This window comes from Oncorhynchus clarkii, chromosome 7, assembly GCF_045791955.1.
Source record: "Oncorhynchus clarkii lewisi isolate Uvic-CL-2024 chromosome 7, UVic_Ocla_1.0, whole genome shotgun sequence".
In the NCBI taxonomy this organism is placed as follows: Eukaryota; Metazoa; Chordata; class Actinopteri; order Salmoniformes; family Salmonidae; genus Oncorhynchus; species Oncorhynchus clarkii.
Genome location: NC_092153.1, coordinates 63,447,340 through 63,468,610, shown reverse-complemented (window position 1 = coordinate 63,468,610; position 21,271 = coordinate 63,447,340). Strand labels below are relative to the sequence as shown.

At 42.0% G+C, this 21,271-nt stretch overlaps 2 protein-coding genes across 4 annotated transcripts; one reads left to right on the top strand and one right to left on the bottom strand.

Annotated features, from left to right (window-relative positions):
• Positions 1-81: 81 nt before the first annotated feature.
• LOC139413651 (tectonic-1-like) lies at positions 82-18,363 on the top strand. Of its 2 annotated transcripts, none has more exons than XM_071161282.1 (13): positions 82-426; positions 1,646-1,763; positions 1,851-1,984; positions 2,924-3,075; positions 3,276-3,378; positions 5,385-5,497; positions 5,744-5,914; positions 6,268-6,393; positions 6,567-6,652; positions 7,026-7,163; positions 7,351-7,504; positions 7,877-8,008; positions 17,352-18,363. In XM_071161282.1, the coding sequence occupies exons 1-13, from the start codon at positions 102-104 to the stop codon at positions 17,496-17,498; spliced, it is 1,899 nt and encodes a 632-aa protein (XP_071017383.1). In that variant the 5' UTR covers positions 82-101; the 3' UTR covers positions 17,499-18,363. The 2 variants fall into 2 exon arrangements, with proteins under 2 accessions (XP_071017383.1, XP_071017382.1); XM_071161281.1 differs by having other exon boundaries at positions 6,564-6,652; positions 17,352-17,807.
• LOC139413652 (voltage-gated hydrogen channel 1-like) lies at positions 17,729-20,864 on the bottom strand. 2 transcript variants are annotated; one of them, XM_071161284.1, is made up of 6 exons: positions 20,839-20,864; positions 19,606-19,828; positions 19,281-19,385; positions 18,940-19,174; positions 18,604-18,716; positions 17,729-18,444 (listed from the first exon to the last, which is right to left on the bottom strand). In XM_071161284.1, exons 2-6 carry the CDS (start codon positions 19,780-19,782, stop codon positions 18,388-18,390), a joined length of 687 nt encoding a protein of 228 aa, XP_071017385.1. In that variant the 5' UTR covers positions 19,783-19,828; positions 20,839-20,864; the 3' UTR covers positions 17,729-18,387. The 2 variants fall into 2 exon arrangements, with proteins under 2 accessions (XP_071017385.1, XP_071017384.1); XM_071161283.1 differs by lacking the exons at positions 17,729-18,444; positions 18,604-18,716; positions 20,839-20,864 and having other exon boundaries at positions 18,755-19,174; positions 19,606-19,822.
• Positions 20,865-21,271: the final 407 nt, after the last annotated feature.

The following is a 21,271-nucleotide window of genomic DNA, read 5'->3' as shown; positions in this document are numbered from 1 at the left end:
GGTGGCTGAAGACAGCACCAACAAACAATTCGGGTTGGAATACCCAGAATGCAACAGGGATCCCCTAAGCAACATAATGCTTCCAGAGATCAATATTAAAGATGGACGCTTTTGTTTGGGTGCTGATAACTTTATATACATGGCCGTTTTTTGTGTTCAGTGTAGCACAAAACACGGACGACTTCAATTCTACTTTTGCACGCGCTAACGAATCTGTCATTGATTTGTTAGGTAGGCAGAATTTCACGGATTATGAGAATTCCACCGCTCTAGACGTTGAGATTGTTTCAACTGCATCGAATGTGGTTAGCACAAGAGATGGGACTGGTTTTAGTACACCGTCAACCACAGAGTCCACGCCACTGTCCATGTCTCCTCAAGTACCTCTGCCGCTATCCGGCTCCCTGCCTCCCTCTGTCACGGATGGTAAGGACGGTTGATTGTCTCTCAAAATGTAACGTCTCCGCACCCTACTTTCTGTACTATGCTGCCCTACCAAGCAAAAGAGCAGTAACTGCTCATAGAGTGAAACTGAGAAAAATGACGTCAAAGGTTTTTTTTAATTGTCCAGACAAATTAATTGTAGGCAGATAATTTGAGATGTGGTTATCTTTTGTCTTACTATGAGGTTATTTTTTATTCATATTGACCCTAACCTCTGACATGAAATTTGTCCCTAGACGGCAGTTACTGACTTATTGCTTACGTCTGAATACATTTCCATGACGATTGTCTTTAACTTTTACTTGTATCAACGAAGAACAATAAATAATACCAAGGTCAACCGTAGACACAGCAGCACAAAGCTCAGTGAAGCCAAGGTAAAAGGCAGTAAGTAACTGACGTGTGTGATGGCAGTTACTGCCTTTTCCCTTGGTTTCACCTGAACTTTTTGCAGTTACTGCGACCATGACCCCCCATTTTCTCCAATACACAACACAATGGAGGCAGGATATTTGTCCACACGATAAAGCATGTATTTAATGTATTTAAAATAAAAAAAAAGTGAATAACACATTTTGGACAATGCACAGTTACTGCTCTTTCGCTTGGTAGGGCAGTATGGCCTACATTACTTTAGACAGAATAACCCTTATCAGAGATATTTCAAGGAAATGTATTTGTTCTAAAGTATTTGAACAGGGCCATACATAAGGGTACATAGACATTGAATATAACATTTTCAGGCAATCTACATGTGATGTGGTTTGTGCATAGTCCAATAAAGCCCAGAACATGGGTAAAAGGGTGGGTAGGCCTATACCCCGTTCTGTTATAGCAAGCCTAACATAAGGTGGAATCTTATCTATCTGTACTATGGGTTACTATTATATTGATGTGGTCCCTTAGATGTAGGCTGTATCCCAAATGGCACCCTATTCCTTTTACAGTCCACTACCCTATGGGCCCTGGTCAAAAGTAGTGCTCTATATTGGGAATGGGGTGCCATTTGGGATGCACATAGTCTTGGAAATCCCAGAACTGGGGCAACAGCACATTGGTTACATTGTGGTAGGCAACTCGTCTGTCTAGTGAGACTAACACACGCATAAGGATCAGATAATTAGCCTAGGTGTAATCCATTAGGTGAGCTCTGTCTAGGTTGCTGTGCCACTTCAGCTAAATTAGCATTCTTTATCCTCAGTTTCCAGAATTTGCCCGTGCGATCAATTAAAGGACCAGTGTGACCCCAACTGTTGCTGTGACCCAGATTGCAGACAGGAATTAGCTCTCTTCACCAGCTGTACAGTGAAAACAGTCTGGCAAGTCACTAGCACTCCTTTTTTCTTTTCTGATGACTTGGGGTTTGACATGATCAGTGTAATAATTGATCTATGTGTTCTTTTCAGTGGTGAGCCGAAGCTTTGCGGTCAGGACGTGGTCACCTACACTATTAGTGAAACTATAGACGGCTATGCTCAGGTGCAGAGGTCGGTCCAGCAGGAGGTTAACCTAGACGTCTTCTGCATACAGTCAACTAACTGTAAGTTTAATAGGCCTTGATATAATATATTCTAGGCTGTGGCAGATACAGAGCCTCGCCTCACCCCCGCCCGCCCTTCCGGAAACATTCCGAAAAGATCCGGATCACATTAGTTTTTCTAACGTAGCTGCTGCTCACTCCCCCTCCCTTCATGTTTCTCTATTTACTCACCCTCTTTTGAACCCTGATGATGTCTGCCTCATATTTCTGAAGAGGTGAAATAAAAACCCTATGGCGATTTGAATGAACTTTCCAAAACATTTTATGAAGGCTACAACATTCTCTGTCTGTCTGTTGTAATGGATATTGCAGTCGCGCAAGCAGGACGCAGTCCTTACATTTTCAGCATTTTGTGGGATGATGAAGGCTAATCTTTATAGTTGCTGCCATATTGTAGTTCCTGAAAAAAGAACACTACTTGACTGCCTGTCTGCCTCCTGCGCAGCTTAGCCAATGTTTGCAATGATGATTAAAAAAACAACATTCAATTGCTAATTAGACTGGCTGTCTGTGTCTTTCTGCATTCCACCTCTAGGTAGCCAAACCTTCTAGGCAGTAAGTATGTTGACAGTTGAGTGGGCACTCGGCCACGTAAAAAAAAATAATAATAATGCATATGCGCAGAATTTGTAGTTTGGGCAAATTGGAATAGTGAAGCTCCATATCTGTAGCCACTCTGTACAATCCATGACCTGATTCTTATGCTCCCTCCACTCTAGTTATTTAACGTCTTTGGTCTACTAGCAGTTTATTAATGTTAGTTGATCATTATCTGACCTAAGTAGGGACGTACACACCTGTAATAACAAAGAACACACCTGTAATCACTCGAAGATTGTGAATGTGGGATTCATGAATTTCAAACATCTAATAGCATAATTGATCTATGAGTCTATGATAAGGTGACAATTATCTATGTTCTGTACATCTGCGTTGAAGATGAGGCAGGACTGTCCCTCGCCGCTCCCGAGGTTCCTACCGCAGGGAACTTTGATGGCCTCTACAAGCACTTTGTGCAGTTCTTGTTTGGTTCTGCCAATAATAGGGCCACAACGTCTACAGTGGAACCTCTAACTTCACCTGGATACCTGGTGAGACTCACTCAAACCCCATACTGTTGACAATGTCCATCAAGAAGAATCAACAGTGCTTTTGTTGTGAGATTGTTTTCTGGTGATAGTACAATATACTTAATAGTGCAATACCCTTGGGATCTACAATGAACAAAGTTTGACACTAGCTTCAGTTAGCTCCTTCACTCTCTTTCCAACTCTTTTTTTTCCCCCTTCAGTACGGAGATGTCATAGAAACGGAGGAAGAAAGCAGAGGAAGGGGGTTCTTCCGGTTGCCGGCCCCCTCTGTTACAGCCCACTGCTCTGACCTGAACCCTGCAGGTACCAGAGACTGTTCAGCTCCGTGTACATCCACACTGTCAGCATTGGCCCCCTCCCAATTAGGTTCCTAGTTTTTCAAAGATCTGAAGGTGCTGAAGCAGTACTGTGATGGCTCTACTTACATTTGAATTCGGAAGTTTACATACACTTAGGTTGTAGTCATTAAAACTTGTTTTTCAACCACTCCACAAATTTCTTGTTAACAATCTATAGTTTAAGACATCTACTTTGTGCACGACACAAGTAATTTTTTCAACAATTGTTTCCAGACAGATTATTTAACTTATAATTCACTGTATCACAATTCCAGTGGGTGAGACGTTTACATACACTGAGTTGACTGTGCCTTTAAACAGCTTGGAAAATTCCAGAAAATGATGTCATGGCTTTAGAAGCTTCTTTAGAAGGCTAATTGACATCATTTGAGTCAATTGGAGGTGAACCTGTGGATGTATTTCAAGGCCTACCTTCAAACTCAGTGCCTCTTTGCTTGACAACATGGGAAAATCAAAAGAAATCAGCAAAGACCACAGAAAAAAAATTGTAGACCTCCACAAGTCTGGTTCATCCTTGGGAGCAATTTCCAAATGCCTGAAGGTACCACGTTTATCTGTACAAAAAATAGTACGCAAATATAAAGACCATGGGACCACGCAGCTGTCATACCACTCAGGAAGGAGACGCGTTCTGTCTCCTAGAGATGAACGTACTTTGGTGCAAAAAGTGCACATCAATCCCAGAACAACAGCAAACGACCTTGTGAAGATGCTGGAGGAAACAGGTACAAAAGTATCTATATCCACAGTAAAACAAGTCCTATATCGACATAACCTGAAAGGCCACTCAGCAAGGAAGAAGCCACTGCTCCAAAACCGCCATAAACAAGCCAGACTACGGTTTGCAACTGCACATGGGGACAAAGATTGTACTTTTTGGAGAAATGTCCTCTGGTCTGATGAAAAAAAAAATAGAAGTGTTTGGCCATAATGACCATCGTTATGTTTGGAGGAAAAAGGGGCATGCTTGCAAGCCGAAGAACACCATCCCAACTGTGAAGCATGGGGGTGGCAGCATCATGTTGTGGTGGTGCTTTGCTGCAGGAGGGACTGGTGCACTTCACAAAATAGATGGCATCATGAGGTGGGAAAATGATGTGGAATATTGAAGCAACATCTCAAGACATCAGTCAGGAAGTTAAAGCTTGGTCACAAATGGACAATTACACCAAGCATACTTCCAAAGTTGTGGCAAAATAGCTTAAGGGCAACAAAGTCAAGGTGTTGGAGTGGCCATCACAAAGCCCTGACCTCAATCCTATAGACAATTTGTAGGCAGAACTGAAAAGGCGTGTGTGAGCATAGAGGCCTACAAGCCTGACTCAGTTACACCAGCTCTGTCAGGAGGAATGGACCAAAATTCACCCAACTTATTGTGGGAAGGTTGTGGAGGGCTACCCGAAACGTTTGACCCAAATTAAACAATTAAAAGGAAATGCTACCAAATACTAATTAAGTGTATGTAAACTTCTGACCCACAGGAAATGTGATGAAAGAAATAAAAGCTGAAATAAATAATTATTTCTACTATTATTCTGACATTTCACAGTCTTAAAATAAAGTGGTGATCCTGACTGACCTAAGACAGGGATTTTTTACTAGGATTAAATGTCAGGAATTGTGAAAAACTGAGTTTAAATGTGTATGTATGTAAGCTTCCGACTTCAAATGTATATACTAATACATTGAGCCATGGAGCTTTTCACATTGCTTTCACCTATTTAGTCCTTTTCGATCTGGGAAATATAAAAGGGCTAGGGACTAACATGGAACCAGACCAGGGCTGAGTGTTCTCAGTGTTTGTGTGGAAGAGGAGGATGTTTGAGGGGGAGGGGCCAGAGGCCAAAGTCGAAGAGGGTCGAAATTGAACCACATCACTTAAGTTTTGTCCTCATCCTTCACTTTAGCCTAAACCTCTCATCAAATTGTATTTGTGACATGCATTTTCAGCGTTCCTGAGGGAGCAAAGCAATAGATGCATGCGGAGCCTGGTCCTGGAGAGGGACTGTACCACCCTGCAGGCCCTGAACATGCACAGCTACACTGACCCCAGTCTCCTCTCTGTGAGTTGGTCTGGCCTTGATGTTCAGCTTTATGTTTTGGAAAGTGCAAAATGTATTTCTCTTAGAGTCACTGTCCAATGAAAATCAAAATGTTAAAAGTCAATGTTCTGTCAACTCATACCCAAATAATGTTGTTGACGAGTCCTTTACTTGTAGTTGTGGCCAGCATAAATGAGAGAGAACCACTCTGTAAAACCCCACCTCAAACTTGTATCTGAACAGACCAATTCCCTTTTTATTTTACAGAAGAAGAGTGAAGATGCGCGATTTGTTGCTGTGGAGTTGACCTCCATCGTCCTGCAATCTTTGGAGGGGACTCAGACCCAGCTGAATATCACTGGTGACTTGAGCCTGGACCCGCTACTGTTGAACTCTGTGGCCCCTGACTCCGCAGTGTGCATCAATGTGGTGCTCCAGGTGAAGTCTAAAGCCTCACAAAGCAAGCTACACAGGATGGCCGCTCTGCCTACTTGCATAAAAAAAGAACAAACGTGTGCAGCGAGGCAATTTGTAACCCCTCGCAAGTACGCAGGAATGCTATTTTTTATTGATAAATGTGACAGATACCCTGTCTCATGGCCAAGGGAGGTGGTAGGTGGGAATGAGGAGAACCCAAATTTGTGGAAAAATAGTACTTTTTTAGTACTATATTTTATTGCCAATGCTTGATTGTAGGAAACATGGCATGACTTGAAGACTTGTCCTAATCATAAGCATTCAGACTCATCACTAATGTCAAATTTTGACATTCTGTTTTCCTCTGCTGACAGGTTGGTTACACGGTCACATACAGTGAGGCTGGAGACATTGTGAATGTGAATGCGTCCTTGGTCCTTGGATCCATTGACCGTAACATGGTCCCAATGGAGCAGGAGTTCCAAATTGAATTTGTCCAGGTGCCATATTTATATATATATTTTTTTGCATTTTGCATAGTTCTATGCCATAGAATATTTTAGCATTTTTCATCAACCCAGAAAAGTGGTTTACTCTTAATGTAAACGAAAGCCAAAATCACTATCACTTCAGTCAGTAATACCACTCTCCCCTTGATGTCTTCTGCTAGCAGAATGTTGACCAAGTGGCGCTCCACTCCAGTGGGAATCCTGGTTATGTTGTGGGGCTCCCTCTACTGGCTGGATCCAAAACAGCAGAATATCCTTTTTTGGAGTGGCCAGTGAGTTAGGTATAATTTCTCTTACATGAATATGCCATATATTCTTCATTCAGTTTTCACGTCATCAACAATCCATTTGTTGTGATCAAAGTGGCATGGGATCCCTTTGAAGAGCAGAAGCTTCAGCTTTCTATGAGCTGTTGATTCACTAGTTCCTTGGTTTTCTTGAAATAACTCCCTATTTTGCTGTTTTTTAAGAGATATGAACATGAATATGCACCCTATTACTGACTCAATATTGAAGAACCCATATTAAAACATATATGAAACCTATAAGTTATATCTGAGTATTTCTCAAACTTGACGAGAGGTCAGACATAATGTATTTGTGTCCTTAACTGTCCTGCTCACTGGAATAGTTCACAGTGCTGATTCGAGGGGAGCTTTTACCCTCCTCCATGGCTCCAAACTGTCAAACTGTCTCAGAGGGCCCCATCACCGCTCCCCTGTCCTGTTCGGGGTGGACATGGTGTCAGGCTGCACGTTGAGGTGAGAGAGGAAGACTGCTCTGTTCTACAGGACCTAAAGCCCAATCCCAAACAAATCCCTTGCCACTTTTTCTTGACCCTTGTCCCTCACCCCCTAATGTGAATGTCTTTGGTTGTCTGTAAGTAACTAAGGCATCGGGGTGAAGGGTTGGTTAGGGAAATACTGTATTTCTCTTATCTCTCTCTAGGTTGGATGAGACTGCTAACTGCTCAGTGGTATCAGAAGTGGTTCTAGGAGTATTGAGGGGACAAAGCTTCCCCCAGTATGTGGCCTCTTTTGGGAATTCCCCATCTCAGAACCCAATGGACTGGGTGCCGATAAGGAACCAAACCAAACCTACGGTGAGAAGCTTTGGGCAAAGTATTTTCATTGCATGTTAGTGGAATAAAATATTATTTGAATGTTGTGATGTAGATGTTCCTGTCATACCATATATTAAGGATGCAGAGACAGCCATTACATTACAACCATTAAAACATACTGCAACGATGACACAAAACAGTAGACGAAATTGATAGGACATTTGGATTGAATCTTGAAAGTTTGGAGAGAATGGATGGTTGATTGAAGGACTTCCACCACCAACAGACATAGTTCGTTATGAGAAGTGCTTTTTCCTGTTTCTCAACAACCACAATTGTGTAAACAACAATGACTCCATATTGATGGTTGGTAACAGCCCTTATATGTTTCTATTCTCTTGGACTAAGCAGGAAGCTCAGAGTTGCAGTATCCCCCTGTCTCTTCACCTGGAAGTGCAATGGACCCAATATGGATCCCTGGTGAACCCGCAGGCTCAGATTGTCAGTGTCGTTGAAGTGATTTACACCAACACCAGCAACTTGGTAAACCTTGAGTCATCTTAAACATTATGGGACTTGGGACAGTTTCCCAGATTAGGCCAACTGCTATACTAAAAAGTATGCTCAATGGAGAATCTCCCTGAAAGTGCTTTTTAGTCCAGGACTAGGCTTAGTTTTCTTTAACTGCTTGGGTACTATTTTCACAAGTATGTGGTATATTTTCACAACTCTTAGTACAAAACTCCAAACTGGTCCCACTTGTAAAGCAGCCAGTCTTTCATTCAAAACCTATCATTGTGCATTCATTTGGATTGTAAAAAATCTCTCACCACACAACCATTGATTCAAATATACACTACCATTCAAAAGTTTGTGGTCACTTAGAAATGTCCTTGTTTTTGAAAGAAAAGCAAATTTTTTGTTCATTAAAATAACATCAAATTGATAAGAAATACAGTGTAGACGTTGTTGTAAATTACTATTGTAGCTGGAAACGGCTGATTGTTAATGGGATATCTACATATTCATAGATATACAGTGCCTTGCGAAAGTATTCGGCCCCCTTGAACTTTGCGACCTTTTGCCACATTTCAGGCTTCAAACATAAAGATATAAAACTGTATTTTTTTGTGAAGAATCAACAACAAGTGGGACACAATCATGAAGTGGAACAACATTTATTGGATATTTCAAACTTTTTTAACAAATCAAAAACTGAAAAATTGGGCGTGCAAAATTATTCAGCCCCCTTAAGTTAATACTTTGTAGCGCCACCTTTTACTGCGATTACAGCTGTAAGTCGCTTGGGGTATGTCTCTATCAGTTTTGCACATCGAGAGACTGAAATTTTTTCCCATTCCTCCTTGCAAAACAGCTCGAGCTCAGTGAGGTTGGATGGAGAGCATTTGTGAACAGCAGTTTTCAGTTCTTTCCACAGATTCTCGATTGGATTCAGGTCTGGACTTTGACTTGGCCATTCTAACACCTGGATATGTTTATTTTTGAACCATTCCATTGTAGATTTTGCTTTATGTTTTGGATCATTGTCTTGTTGGAAGACAAATCTCTGTCCCAGTCTCAGGTCTTTGCAGACTCCATCAGGTTTTCTTCCAGAATGGTCCTGTATTTGGCTCCATCCATCTTCCCATCAATTTTAACCATCTTCCCTGTCCCTGCTGAAGAAAAGGCCCAAACCATGATGCTGCCACCACCATGTTTGACAGTGGGGATGGTGTGTTCAGGGTGATGAGCTGTGTTGCTTTTACGCCAAACATAACGTTTTGCATTGTTGCCAAAAAGTTCAATTTTGGTTTCATCTGACCAGAGCACCTTCTTCCACATGTTTGGTGTGTCTCCCAGGTGGCTTGTGGCAAACTTTAAACAACACTTTTTATGGATATCTTTAAGAAATGGCTTTCTTCTTGCCACTCTTCCATAAAGGCCAGATTTGTGCAATATACGACTGATTGTTGTCCTATGGACAGAGTCTCCCACCTTTGCTGTAGATCTCTGCAGTTCATCCAGAGTGATCATGGGCCTCTTGGCTGCATCTCTGATCAGTCTTCTCCTTGTATGAGCTGAAAGTTTAGAGGGACGGCCAGGTCTTGGTAGATTTGCAGTGGTCTGATACTCCTTCCATTTCAATATTATCGCTTGCACAGTGCTCCTTGGGATGTTTAAAGCTTGGGAAATCTTTTTGTATCCAAATCCGGCTTTAAACTTCTTCACAACAGTATCTCGGACCTGCCTGGTGTGTTCCTTGTTCTTCATGATGCTCTCTGCGCTTTTGACGGACCTCTGAGACTATCACAGTTCAGGTGCATTTATACGGAGACTTGATTACACACAGGTGGATTGTATTTATCATCATTAGTCATTTAGGTCAACATTGGATCATTCAGAGATCCTCACTGAACTTCTGGAGAGAGTTTGCTGCACTGAAAGTAAAGGGGCTGAATAATTTTGCACGCCCAATTTTTCAGTTTTTGATTTGTTAAAAAAGTTTGAAATATCCAATAAATGTCGTTCCACTTCATGATTGTGTCCCACTTGTTGTTGATTCTTCACAAAAAAATACAGTTTTATATCTTTATGTTTGAAGCCTGAAATGTGGCAAAAGGTCGCAAAGTTCAAGGGGGCCGAATACTTTCGCAAGGCACTGTATATGCGTACAGAGGCCCATTGTCAGCAACCATCACTCCTGTGTTCCAATGGCACGTTGTGTTAGCTAATCCAAGTTTATTATTTTAAAAGGCTAATTGATCATTAGAAAATTATTTTGCAATTATGTTAGCACAGCTGAAAACTGTTGTTCTGATTTAAAGAAGCAATAAAATTGGCCTTCTTTAGACTAGTTGAGTATCTGGAGCATCAGCATTTGTGGGTTCGATTACAAGCTCAAAATGTCCAGAAACAAATAACTGTTTTCTGAAACTCGTCAGTCTATTCTTGTTCTGAGAAATGAAGGCTATTCCAATGCGAGAAATTGCCAAGAAACTGAAGATCTCGTACAACGTTTGTGAAATATAATGATAACATTGGTTCAATCACAGAAACACTACATAATGATATCTTTTCAATTTAGTCATTTTAACTACCAGTTAATCCAATAGCAAACAATACAAGATGCGTGTTTCAAGTCACCCTTAGAAGTGTTGAAAGTGATATGCTACAGTATTGAAAATGACAGAAAATCTATCATTACTATAATACCTATCCAATTTGCAATCAAAGGTGTGACCAATGAAGACATCCTCCACAATCATTCATGCCAAAAAAACATAGGTGTACTGTCTGTAATCAAATTTAAGAAATTAATGAAACAAATTAAATGAATGAAAATAAAACAATGTTTGATAACTCATTCTCATCAAGCCTGTCTTGGCCATTTGGCCATAAATTCTCATCCACATGACAGTGAATGTCATCATTGTTTATGCACCGCGGGAAAAACCTTTTGCCATGGCGAATCCAAACTTGAAATTGGTCTGCATTGATTTTGTCGCATGCCTCATTCATGGCGTGAAGGAGGGTGGCACGCGTATGGGGATGCTGATCGTACACTTTCCACCATGCTGAAAAAAGTTCCTCAATAGGGTTGAAAGCTACTCGCTGTTTATTATCTATGCATAGTCACTTTACGAATTACCTCGACTATCCTGTAGCCCCGCACATTTTATGTTTATTTTTTTACCTTTATTTAACTAGGCAAGTCAGTTAAGAACAAATTCTTATTTTCAATGATGGCCTAGGAGCAGTGGGTTAACTGCCTTGTTCAGGGGCAGAACAACAGCTCGGGGATTCGATCTTGCAACCTTTCGGTTACTAGTCCAACGCTTTAACCACTAGGCTACCTGCCGCCCATTGACTTGGTACCAGTACCCCCTGTATATAGCCTCGTTGTTGTTATGTACATTTCTTGTCTTTTTTATTTTATTAAGTAAATATTTTATCAACTTTCTTGAACTGCATTGTTGGTTAAGGGCTTGTAAGTAAGCCTTTCATAGTAAAGTCTACACTGATTTGATTTGAAAGAAGAGTATGGGGTCACGAGTGGGCCTGAAACATGCCTGAACCACCTTTGCATGGTGGATCCTGACAAATCAAATCAAATTTTATTTGTCACATACACATGGTTAGCAGATGTTAATGCGAGTGTAGCGAAATGCTTGTGCTTCTAGTTCCGACAATGCAATAATAACCAACAAGTAATCTAACAAACAATTCCAAAACTACTGTCTTATACACAGTGTAAGGGGATAAAAAATATGTACATAAGGATATATGAATGAGTGATGGTACAGAGCAGCATAGGCAAGATACAGTAGATGGTATCGAGTACAGTATGTAAACAAAGTGGCATAGTTAAAGTGGCTAGTGATACATGTATTACATAAGGATGCAGTCGATGATATAGAGTACAGTATATACGTATGCATATGAGATTAATAATGTAGGGTAAGTAACATTATATAAGGTAGCATTGTTTAAAGTGGCTAGTGATATATTTACATCATTTCCCATCAATTCCCATTATTAAAGTGGCTGGAGTTGAGTCAGTGTCAGTGTGTTGGCGGCAGCCACTCAATGTTAGTGGTGGCTGTTTAACAGTCTGATGGCCTTGAGATAGAAGCTGTTTTTCAGTCTCTCGGTCCCAGCTTTGATGCACCTGTACTGACCTCGCCTTCTGGATGATAGCGGGGTGAACAGGCAGTGGCTCGGGTGGTTGATGTCCTTGATGATCTTTATGGCCTTCCTATAACATCGGGTGGTGTAGGTGTCCTGGAGGGCAGGTAGTTTGCCCCCGGTGATGCGTTGTGCAGACCTCACTACCCTCTGGAGAGCCTTACGGTTGAGGGCGGAGCAGTTGCCGTACCAGGCGGTGATACAGCCCGCCAGGATGCTCTCGATTGTGCATCTGTAGAAGTTTGTGAGTGCTTTTGGTGACAAGCCAAATTTCTTCAGCCTCCTGAGGTTGAAGAGGCGCTGCTGCGCCTTCTTCACGATGCTGTCTGTGTGAGTGGACCAATTCAGTTTGTCTGTGATGTGTATGCCGAGGAACTTAAAACTTGCTACCCTTCCACTACTGTTCCATCGATGTGGATAGGGGGGTGTTCCCTCTGCTGTTTCCTGAAGTCCACAATCATCTCCTTAGTTTTGTTGACGTTGAGTGTGAGGTTATTTTCCTGACACCACACTCCGAGGGCCCTCACCTCCTCCCTGTAGGCCGTCTCGTCGTTGTTGGTAATCAAGCCTATCACTGTTGTGTCGTCCGCAAACTTGATGATTGAGTTGGAGGCGTGCGTGGCCACGCAGTCGTGGGTGAACAGGGAGTACAGGAGAGGGCTCAGAACGCACCCTTATGGGGCCCCAGTGTTGAGGATCAGCGGGGAGGAGATGTTGTTGCCTACCCTCACCACCTGGGGGCGGCCCGTCAGGAAGTCCAGTACCCAGTTGCACAGGGCGGGGTCGAGACCCAGGGTCTCGAGCTTGATGACGAGCTTGGAGGGTACTATGGTTTTGAATGCCGAGCTGTAGTCGATGAACAGCATTCTCACATAGGTATTCCTCTTGTCCAGATGGGTTAGGGCAGTGTGCAGTAAACACACCGGCCAGCTGGTCTGCGCATGCTCTGAGGGCGCGGCTGGGGATGCCGTCTGGGCCTGCAGCCTTGCGAGGGTTAACACGTTTAAATGTCTTACTCACCTCGGCTGCAGTGAAGGAGAGACCGCATGTTTTCGTTGCAGGCCGTGTCAGTGGCACTGTATTGTCCTCAAAGCGGGCAAAAAAGTTATTTAGTCTGCCTGGGAGCAAGACATCCTGGTCCGTGACTGGGCTGGATTTCTTCCTGTAGTCCGTGATTGACTGTAGACCCTGCCACATGCCTCTTGTGTCTGAGCCGTTGAATTGAGATTCTACTTTGTCTCTGTACTGACGCTTAGCTTGTTTGATAGCCTTGCGGAGGGAATAGCTGCACTGTTTGTATTCGGTCATGTTACCAGACACCTTGCCCTGATTAAAAGCAGTGGTTCGCGCTTTCAGTTTCACGCGAATGCTGCCATCAATCCACGGTTTCTGGTTAGGGAATGTTTTAATCGTTGCTATGGGAATGACATCTTCAACGCACGTTCTAATGAACTCGCACACCGAATCAGCATATTCGTCAATATTGTTATCTGACGCAATACGAAACATATCCCAGTCCACGTGATGGAAGCAGTCTTGGAGTGTGGAGTCAGCTTGGTCGGACCAGCGTTGGACAGACCTCAGCGTGGGAGCCTCTTGTTTTAGTTTCTGTCTGTAGGCAGGGATCAACAAAATGGAGTCGTGGTCAGCTTTTCCGAAAGGGGGGCGGGGCAGGGCCTTATATGCGTCGCGGAAGTTAGAGTAACAATGGTCCAAGGTCTTTCCACCCCTGGTTGCGCAATCGATATGCTGATAAAATTTAGGGAGTCTTGTTTTCAGATTAGCCTTGTTAAAATCCCCAGCTACAATGAATGCAGCCTCCGGATAAATGGTTTCCAGTTTGCAAAGAGTTAAATAAAGTTCGTTCAGAGCCATCGATGTGTCTGCTTGGGGGGTGGGGGATATATACGGCTGTGATTATAATCGAAGAGAATTCTCTTGGTAGATAATGCGGTCTACATTTGATTGTGAGGAATTCTAAATCAGGTGAACAGAAGGATTTGAGTTCCTGTATGTTTCTTTCATCACACCATGTCTCATTAGCCATAAGGCATACGCCCCCGCCCCTCTTCTTACCAGAAAGATGTTTGTTTCTGTCGGCGCGATGCGTGGAGAAACCCGTTGGCTGCACCGCCTCGGATAGCGTCTCTCCAGTGAGCCATGTTTCCGTGAAGCAAAGAACGTTACAGTCTCTGATGTCCCTCTGGAATGCTACCCTTGCTCGGATTTCATCAACCTTGTTGTCAAGAGACTGGACATTGGCAAGAAGAATGCTAGGGAGTGGTGCACGGTGTGCCCGTCTCCGGAGTCTGACCAGAAGACCGCCTCGTTTCCCTCTTTTTCGGAGTCGTTTTTTTGGGTCGCTGCATGGGATCCACTCCGTTGTCCTGTTTGTAAGGCAGAACACAGGATCCGCGTTGCGAAAAACATATTCTTGGTCGTACTGATGGTGAGTTGACGCTGATCTTATATTCAGTAGTTCTTCTCAACTGTATGTAATGAAACCTAAGATGACCTGGGGTACTAATGTAAGAAATAACACGTAAAAAAACAAAAAACTGCATAGTTTCCTAGGAACGCGAAGCGAGGCGGCCATCTCTGTCGGCGCCGGAAGTAGTCACATACAATGACATAGGTGACCCCTTCACCTTGACAGGCCTGCTCAAGTTCATTGAGGAACACAATGAGGTGTGCAGGATTGTAGGATCCAAGTAATGTCCTACATCCTACCACACCATCTTCAGAGAAATCTGCACAAATGGTGATGTTTCCCCTACGTTGTCCAGGCACTGAGACGGTCACCCATTGGCCAATGAGGTTCCACCCACCGCGCCGAATAGTTTGGCCAGGTTGAAACACGCTTCATCAACAAAGATATACTTGTGATAGTTCACAGCAGCATCAAGCACCATCACTCTCTAAAAATATATTTTGGTTAGATCTTTTTACAGTATAGGTCCAATATGATATTGTGAAGTAGCATGTGCATCAAATCGTAAAAGTAATTACAGTGCATTCGGAAAGTATTCAGACCCCTTGACCGTTTCCACATTTTGTTAGATTGTTCAGATACTGTTCAAGATACTCAGGAGACTGTTCCTATATACACTTCCATTCAAAGTTTGGGGTCACTTAGAAATGTCCTTGTTTTTAAAAGAAAAATATTTTTTTGTCCATTAAAATAACTTAAAATTGATCAGAAATACAGTGTAGACATTGTTAATGTTGTAAATGATTATTGTAGCTGGAAACGGCAGATTGTTTATGGAATATCTACATAAGCGTACAGAGGCCCATTATCATCAACCATCACTCCTGTGTTCCAATGGCACGTTGTGTTAGCTAATCCAAGTTTATCATTTTAAAAGGCTAATTGATGATTAGAAAACCCTTTTGCAATTTTGTTAGCAGAGCTGAAAACTGTTGTCCTGATTAAAGAAGCAATAAAACTGGCCTTCTTTAGACGAGTTGAGTATCTGGAGTTCGGGTTCGATTGGGTTCGATTACAGGCTCAAAATGGCCAGAAACAAAGGACTTTCTTCTGAAACTCGTCAGTCTATTCTTGTTCTGAGAAATGAAGGCTATTTCATGCGAGAAATTGCCAAGAAACTGAAGATCAATGCTGTGTACTACTCCCTTCACAGAACAGCGCAAACTGTCTCTAACCAGAATAGAAAGAGGAGTGGGAGGCCTCGGTGCACAACTGAGCAAGAGGACAAGTACATTAGTGTCTAGCTTGAGAAACAGACGGCTCACAAGTCCTCAACTGGCAGCTTCATTAAATAGTACCCGCAAAACACCAGTCTCAAAATCAACAGTGAAGAGAAGACTCTGGCTGGCCTTCTAGGCAGAGTTGCAAAAAAAAAAGCCATATCAGACTGGCCAATAAAAATAAAAGATTAAGATGGGCAAAAGAACACAGACACTGGACAGAGGAAGATTGGAAAAAAGTGTTATGGAGAGACAAATCTACGTTTGAGGTGTTCGGATCACAAAGAACATTCGTGAGACGCAGAAAAAATGAAAATAAGCTGGAGGAGTGCTTGACACCATCTGTCAAGCATGGTGGAGGCAATGTGATGGTCTAGGGTTGCTTTGGTGGTGGTAAAATGGGTGATTTGTACAGGGTAAAAGGGATCTTGAAGAAGGAAGGCTATCACTCCATTTTGCAACCCCATGCCCTGTGGACGGCGCTTAATTTTATGCCAATTACCTCCTACAACAGGACAAAGACCCAAAGCACAGCTCCAAACTATGGAAGAACTATTTAGGGAAGAAGCAGTCAGCTGGTATTCTGTTTATAATGGAGTGGCATGCACAGTCACCGGATCTCAACCCTATTGAGCTGTTGTGGGAGCAGCTTGACCGTATAGTACGTAAGAAGTGCCCATCAAGACAATCCAACTTGTGGGAGGTGCTTCAGGAAGCATGGTTAAATCTCTTCAGATTACCTCAACAAATTGACAACTAGAATGCCAAAGGTCTGCAAGGCTGTAATGGCTGCAAATGGAGGATTATTTGATGAAAGCAAAGTTGAAGGACACAATTATCTCAATTAAAAATAATTATTTATAACCTTGTCAATGTCTTGACTATATTTCCTAATCATTTTGCGACTAATTTCATGTATGCTTTCAGGGAAAACAAGGACATTTCTAAGTGACCCCAAACTTTTGAACGGTAGTGTATATTACTCAAATAACTTGTAAAATGATCAGCAGCAGTGTAAAGTATAACAAGCATACGCATTCAGAAAATATTGAGACACGGATTTGACGCAACCAATGTAATATTGATTGAATTAGTGCTCTTTTTATAGAAGCATTTGTCACAAAGTGCTTAACAAAAATGTAACTTTATCAGCTTGTATTTGTATAACAGCAACCAGAGCACTCATAAGTGTCTCACTTACTAAGTCGCTCTGGAGAATAGTGTCTGTTAAAGGACCAAAATGTAAATCTAATACATGTAGTCCACTTACCAAGGTCATTATATGCCCTGTAATGGAACAACAGACTTTCCTTAGAAATTGTAGGCTACTGTTAGATTCTCTTGATTCAACAGTAACTTAATTTATGCATCTTAAATATATTTCGAAGTGATGGAACAATAGAGTTCCTCTTCCAGACCTCTGGTCAATGCTATGACACCTTTATTTAACACCCTACTTATGTTTTATTGCCATTTTTCTTTTCCTCAGGCGTTACTCTCTGGAGGCAGTCGTGTCATGTCTGTCACCAGCTCTGTGACCTTCGTACCTGTGTCTGCAGCCGCCCGGCCTGGCTTCAAGGCCTCGCCCACTATCGACGCGAAGCTGCCTTACGACTTCTTCTTCCCTTTTGTTTGAACGACTGACAGACAGAAGAGTGGGCAGGTGTTGCACACACAAACACACACACACACACAAGAAACCACAACTATGTTTTAATATCCTCACCAGCTTACCACTTAGAATGCATGGCCAAATACATTGCTTCATTCTTAATGATATGCTAGTGTGGATATTGATGTTGCCTCTTTAGAGTCACCTGGTATACTGACCAAAATGTAGAGAATAAAAACCCTGATGTTCTCTGATGGCACTCAGCTGCTGTTAGCAACCACCTTTTATTTATTTGTACATAGTGTAATTTAGATCAAATGAGTATAAAAAAAATCAATAAAGCAACATTTAATAATACTTTCACAGTGATTTATACTTGTATTGTCTTTGCATAGCAAGCAATGGATATTCAGAAAACAGCAAGATGCAACAAATTCATTACAGGATCTAAAGTACAAAATATTAGCTGAATAAAGGCATAGCACATATAAAAATATCAAGTAAGACGTATGCTCATTGCAATGTGAAATACTGGCATATGATATCAATGAAGTCTGATCAGCTTGTATAATCTGCTTAAATATGCAGATAATGGTTGGAAGGTTGACCTAATCATGTGGAATCTATCTAGCCTGAGTGCCAGTCTTTGTGCTATATTACCAACTCATTGTCATGCCAAATGTTTGGTTTGACAATGACAGCAATTGAGTTGGCAAGAGTACAAACAGATTTGGGATTTACAAACAGATTTAGTATCTATCTGGGCAGTGTAAGCTCCTGTCATGGTGGAATTACTGACACAAATGGTGTATGGATGGTCAACACCTTTCAGAATATTCCCTTGTTTATTGATCAATTCCAATAAAACTTTAGAAGTGGATAATGAAAATGGCATCTTGTTCCTCTTCCTGCATCAGTACTCAATGTCATGCTGTCGCAGGAGAGCCCGTAGTTTACTGTTCTCTTGTTCCTAAAGAGGTGAAGAGATTGAAGGGTGTGTTGAAAAAGGGTCTATTGACAGACTGTAAGACACTCTGTATAAGAGTGTACTAAATTACCAAAATGTAAATGTCTTCAAACTTGTCTTGGGCGGGTAGGGGTTTGGGTTCCCGGGGGCTGGCCAACTCACCGTCTTGCCGCTGCGCTCTTGTAGCTCGCTAACTCGCTGGACCAGTTGATCGTTGCTCTCCTTCAGCTTGTGAAGTTTGCGATCGGCCCTTGCCTTCACAGACACCAGGATACCTGAGTGGTGGGAGAAAACATGACATGTTGGACACAAACCCATTTTACAACATTGGTGACCTAGCTACCTGTGTGACATAAAGGTTGTGTTCATTAGGGCATGCATTGGATAAAGCTTTAAAATGTGTGTTTATTGGACATGTCCAGGGAGTCCCTCCCTGTTTCAGTCCATTTTCTTCCCTTTGATGCCTAATGAACATGAACAAAGTGAGAAATCTCTCACCGTTGATTATCCTCGCCACCCTCCAGAGCCTGAGGAGGATCAGGAGGCCCATAGAGGCATCAAAAGCCTCTTCGCTGGCTGTATACACAACATCCAGGATGAAGGACACAATCACTACCAGCCCGTCAAACACCTCAAACTTGTGGTGGAAGAACTCCAGCTGGTAAGCAAAGAGCTTCCCAGCCAGCTCCACCATGAAGAAGGTGAGAAGAGCCAGACTCAGGTAGTGGAACACCTGGTGAAGAGGGAAAGGACAGAAGAGTTGTAGGAAGTTTGGGGTCACAGATGTTTTGTTGTTGTCCCCAGGACCGACTTTGGGAAACACTGCAATCTAGACTCACCAGAGGGGCAATGTGTCCATGCTCCAAATCGATGATTGATAGGTCAATCAGTAGCTCGACCAGCACAAAGATGGCATCCAGGATGACCAGGCACACCACAACTATCTAAACCAGGGGCAAACACTCATCAGACAAGACCAATCTTCTGACAAGCATATGTGAGAATTGACTGTCTCATATTTGCGGCCTAGACTGAAAAACACACACACCTACGTATGTTCCCCATCCACAGATGACATTTGATTTGAGCAAAGGTAACAATTACTAGCTGTGTCTGATTGATAGTATGAGTATGAGCATTGCCTACTCCACTCATATTCCATACCTGGAATTTGTTGGAGCTGTAGAGCATCTTCAGGGAGTCTCTGAAGGAGAGTTCCCCCTGGGGCATCTGTCCTGTGGCTGGTCCCAGCTCATCACTAGCTTCATGTAGCTCCTCATCCTGCCACTGGGCTGTGTGGTCGTCACCCACTGTGGTGAAATGCCTCAGGTACTTGGACATGGTGATGCAGGGGGGTGTGGTGGCCCACCAAAAAGCTACCGTTTTCCTTCAAGGGCATGTGGAAATTAGAGGTTAAAAGTTTAACTGAATGTAATTTAAAAACCTCTGAAAGTCTTTGGGGGAGGGCTTCTGTGCTGGAGGTGTCTCCCTGTTGCAACTTGTAATTAAACTGGATTGATTTCGGTTGACTTTATCAATGACTGCTCTCCTTTTTGTTCACCTGGAATTACTATTACAATATGGATGTACTGTATTCAAACATAATTCTCTCTCTACTAAGCTAACATATGGAATTGTTTTAAGATCATCATGATCATTTCGAATTTAAGACCCCTTTAGATATAAAATAAATGGCAAAACAGACAGTCCAAAAATAATAAATTATAAGGTTTTGAAGTGTCAACTATATCTAGGAGAAATAAGAAAGCTCAGGAAATATTTAAGTTTTTTGGGCACATATTTAACCCCTTTTTTCTGTTGGCACAAAACTACCTCCCATAAAAAATGTTTACCGGTGACGGATAACCTTCAGACGAGCCCTGTGACACTTGTGGGGTTCATAGAACAAAACAGAGATCACCATCATGTTCATGGGATCCTCATCTTTCCATAGTGTGGTCATATTAGATGGCCAAACCTCATGGTTTGACAAACAAGGCGACATAGGCGGATACGGGGGATTGCCAATGAAAAAACAGATATCTAGCTTAAACTGATGGATTTGGTGGGAATTGTCTTTATTATGGTACTTAGATTGAGGCGCAGGTGTGTCAATAGACTCTTAAGGATGTTTATGCTAAAACTTTCAAATGTCACAAGTTTGTCTGAGGTGCAATAACACAATAGAACTATATTGTTTACTGTTTATCCAAAGCTTTCCACTCATGTCCTAACATGAGCATTGTTAGTATAACCAATTTACTAGCATTAACATAAGGTTCATATTTTTACCAGCTGTATTTCTACAAACACACATTGAGTAGTCTCTGGAATAAATATTTTATAAACCATCATATTGTCATATACACAAAGAATAGTCAACCTATTGTAACTTACCTGCCTTCTTAAGTCTATGAACGACTGCTCAACACTCAGGATGAATTGGCACTTATGTGTTTCCCAGCTGTGTTTTGCACAATATTGGTATACTTCTCCTTTTAAACATTGCAGAACCATGCAAGATGTTAACAAACCAAACCCTCTTTCTCAAGATGCAAGTTGACTGTGTGGGCATCCCATGTTAAATTTCCCCCCAAAATCTAGACCAATATGGTTTATCATTACAATAGATATTTTATTGTTTTATAAAAAAGAATGAACATCTTCTGCCTTGCAATTGCCAAGTGCCTGATATAATTGATTTCGTAGCCAATAAGCTTTAATAACTTTAGTGATCATGGACAACAAATTGTTTTAACAATAAAAAAAATAAAAAAATACACTGAACAAAAATATAAAGGCAACTTGTTAACTGTTGGTCCCATGCTTC

Bases quoted from the DNA above. Each gene is read 5' to 3' on its own strand.
- LOC139413651 (XM_071161281.1), top strand. From the start codon at position 102: ATGGACGCTTTTGTTTGGGTGCTGATAACTTTATATACATGGCCGTTT. The intron at 427-1,645 runs GTAAGGACGGTT...CTTTATCCTCAG, and splicing joins GCCTCCCTCTGTCACGGATG to TTTCCAGAATTTGCCCGTGC. The intron at 8,009-17,351 runs GTAAACCTTGAG...TCTTTTCCTCAG, and splicing joins ACACCAACACCAGCAACTTG to GCGTTACTCTCTGGAGGCAG.
- LOC139413652 (XM_071161283.1), bottom strand. From the start codon at position 19,782: ATGTCCAAGTACCTGAGGCATTTCACCACAGTGGGTGACGACCACACA. The intron at 19,386-19,605 runs GTATGGAATATG...CCCCTGGTTTAG, and splicing joins ACAGCTCCAACAAATTCCAG to ATAGTTGTGGTGTGCCTGGT. The intron at 19,175-19,280 runs GTGAGTCTAGAT...CCTCTTCACCAG, and splicing joins ATGGACACATTGCCCCTCTG to GTGTTCCACTACCTGAGTCT.